The sequence below is a fragment of the Dryobates pubescens genome, chromosome 10 (genome assembly GCF_014839835.1).
Source record: "Dryobates pubescens isolate bDryPub1 chromosome 10, bDryPub1.pri, whole genome shotgun sequence".
NCBI classification, from domain to species: domain Eukaryota; kingdom Metazoa; phylum Chordata; class Aves; order Piciformes; family Picidae; genus Dryobates; species Dryobates pubescens.
In genome coordinates this window covers 28,071,454-28,074,548 of record NC_071621.1, presented here as the reverse complement: position 1 = coordinate 28,074,548, position 3,095 = coordinate 28,071,454, and the positions used below count along the sequence as shown (strand labels likewise).

The window sequence follows — 3,095 nt, the reverse complement described above, 5'->3', positions numbered from 1 at the left end:
AAAAATAGGCAGAGTAGACTTGGAGCTTGCCAGTTAGAGGGGGGGAAAAAAAAAACCCAATAGATAGATCTGTTTCTTAGCTCTGAGAAATTGCCAGGGCATTCTCACAGTAATACACCAGAAATTACATGATGTGATGATTCTTGTGAAGGTAATACACTTTGGTAACTATGAGAAACCATGCTAACATAGTGGTAGCTGTAAAAGATGTCATCACGAAAGGCATTGGCTGGTATGGCAAGATGCAGGCAATCAAAACATCACAGGCACATCCCAGTATAAAGCTAGAGCCAAGCTTTACCGGTGTTTCATTGCACATGAGGTGTGTAGGCAGTCATGAAGATGGAGCAAGCGCTCTTTTACAGCAGAAGAACTTCACATTATTGAGCGCTGTGTCATCCTGAAGCCCCTGTGGGGGCTCTACCTTGGTCTGAAGGCCGCATATGTTGCAGCTTTTGCTCCATGGGCCAAATCTACCCCAAGACAGTCCATCACCTACTAGCACACTTTCATCTGAGCATGTGAACTGGATGTTGTTGGCTGCTGTGTCATCACCTCCTCCTTGGGACTTCTCTGTTCTCAATGAGAAGGAGATCAAATAGCCTGCAGGGCAAACTTGGAAGGTGGTCCAGGTACCCCACCTGATAGAAAATAGACAGAGGAATGTCTGGGCTCTGCAAATTGCTGGGAAGTGCTCTTTCTCCTTGGCGTGCTGCCTTGAAGTTTGATGCTTCCTTGCTCACAGAAATGACCAGCACAACACCCTGCTGTAGTCTAGGGGACCTTAGTTTCTCCCTTTTTTCACTTCTAAGGATGTACTTTTCTCTTTGTTGGTATCTCACCAGGCACTACGAGATTGTGTAGTTATAGTTCTGGTGAAAACTCTGAGGACATCCTGAGCACATGGTTTGTGATGCATCCCTGACCTGCCTGACAAGTACACACTGGGCAGTGCTGTTCACTGCATCAGGGCCAGGGCTTCAACCAGTTTCTAAATAGATGGCTAAACAACCCCTTTTCTCAAATGTGCCCCATATGTTGCAGATTTCCAAAGCAGGACTTTATACTCAGAACTATGTATAGGTGTTCACAGTGCTCTGCAAGAGTTTCAAGAGCAAATAGAAAGAGGTAATGTGAAGTAAGCATGTTTGATTACAAACAGAAGCCCCACCCACCTGCTTCATTTACTTTATACTACAATACTGAGAGACAGAATAAGTCAGACCCAATCTCAGGGTCGTGGGTTCGAGCCCCATGTTGGGCACCAAAAATACTGTGGTGGTTTGAGCCTTAACTGGAATTTAAGAGCTCAGATGGGGGTCCAAGACTGAGAATCCTTCCCCCTCTTCCCCCTCCCCCTCCTCTAAAGAAAAAGAAAGAAAGGGGGATAAGAAAAAAAAAGGAGGAGGTAAATCTACTGAGAAATAATTTGAAATTGGTTTGGAAGTAGAGAGGTAAAATTTTCTTTTATATATATATATATAAATAAAACAATAACAGGAAGGGTTCACAAGGGTAAGGAACAAGGATAGATAGGGAGAATATACAAAACCAACAGTCCTTTGAAGATGCAGCAGGGAGAAAAGACCAGGCCTGACCATATGGCAGAGAAGCAGGAAGCCAGCAGTGACTCAGTCCTCTCATCCAGGCAAGGCAGAAGCAAAAGAGCAAATGGCTGCAGTGTCTTCCTTTTTATAGAACTGCTGGACAGGGAGGGGCAGTGGAACAGACTAACTCAGGTTCCCGGGGGGAAAGCCCCTTCTGGGGAGGGCAAGGCTCTCACAAGCCCTCCCCCACCCCACCCCCAGCCCCCGCTTTCAGGATGGGTGTAACCTGTCACATGCAGAGAAGACAATCCTGCAAGTGATGATGCCTATGGGTATTTTGTGAGCTGGTGCATGACACACAGGGGAGAAACCACAGTGTTACCTACTTCCCCACCAAGGACTCCACCACTGAGTCATCTTCACAATGCAGGCGTATGCCATTCAAAGCTGTGTCATCTCCTCCAAACTGGGAGGGCTCCACCTGCAGTAGAAGTCACATAGGCACAGAAATAAAGGCAAGGGGAAGAAGACACAGGAAAGGTCTCTTAAGTGCCACTTATAAACAGTCTTAACTTCTTTCTGTAATGACAAAGATAATACATCTTGGCAAGCACATGGGAATAAGATGCCTTCAGTGTGCCTGCATAAACCCTGTAACATGTACTCCTTCACGTTTCCTATTTCTGCCCCAACACATAAGGCAGAGACTCTGACTTCCAGGAAGGTTGTCTCTCTCCCTGTGCCTCCAGCAGCAAGTTTTGGCACTGGCATGGCTTCTCCCAGCAACATCAGACACATGTAGAGCATGTGTCTTCCAGCACACAATTTACCCAGATTGAGAACAAACAATTCAGCCAGCAGCTCCAGTTTGGCTCTATCAAATGGGAGCCCTCTCATCCTAAAATCGTGGTTTTCTTTCCTGGTATGACTACAGTGGCAACATTTTCTAACCTACATTTTCCAGAAGACTCATAGTTTTGTATACAGAGTACTGTAGTCAGGAAGAGGGAAATCTCTGCAGAAAGACCTTATACACTCCTGGGAGCTGGAGAGCTGTAGACTAGGCTGCAGGGACATCAGATGGTGGGAAACAGGGAGAACCTTACCTTCAGTGAAAATCCTTTGGCATAGCCATAGTGGCAAAATTGCTGGCTCCCCCACCTGCCCCAGTGGCCTCCATTGGGCACAGTGAGGACAGAGGTGTATTCACGGGCCCCTGTGCAGAAGATGCTCAGGAAGATGATCAGGATGAGAAGCTTCATCTCTTGCACTCTGTCCCTCCTTAAGGAGAGCTGGTATATGGTCAGGGGAATTTATATCCTGCCAAAACAGATTTCTTTCCCCCTCCAGTCCGTTGACAAACACCACAGGAACAATAGCTTGCACCCAGGCAGTGACACAGCACTTACTGACCTGCACACAGTGCCTGTGAGGAGCTTGCTTAGGAGTTCGACAGCCAACACAGAGCAGATACTGTGGCTGCAGGTGTATCCACCCTCACGAAAGAGCTACAGTAAGACTGGGTACTCCTTGGTGTGCTCATGGCAC

The 3,095-nt window shown here is 47.0% G+C and overlaps 1 protein-coding gene across 1 annotated transcript; it reads right to left on the bottom strand.

The window, feature by feature from the left end:
* Positions 1-334: 334 nt before the first annotated feature.
* Positions 335-2,809, bottom strand: LOC104306323 (vitelline membrane outer layer protein 1). The gene is made up of 3 exons (XM_009907282.2): positions 2,654-2,809; positions 1,934-2,028; positions 335-641 (listed from the first exon to the last, which is right to left on the bottom strand). The coding sequence occupies exons 1-3, from the start codon at positions 2,807-2,809 to the stop codon at positions 335-337; spliced, it is 558 nt and encodes a 185-aa protein (XP_009905584.2).
* Between the last annotated feature and the right edge of the window lie 286 nt (positions 2,810-3,095).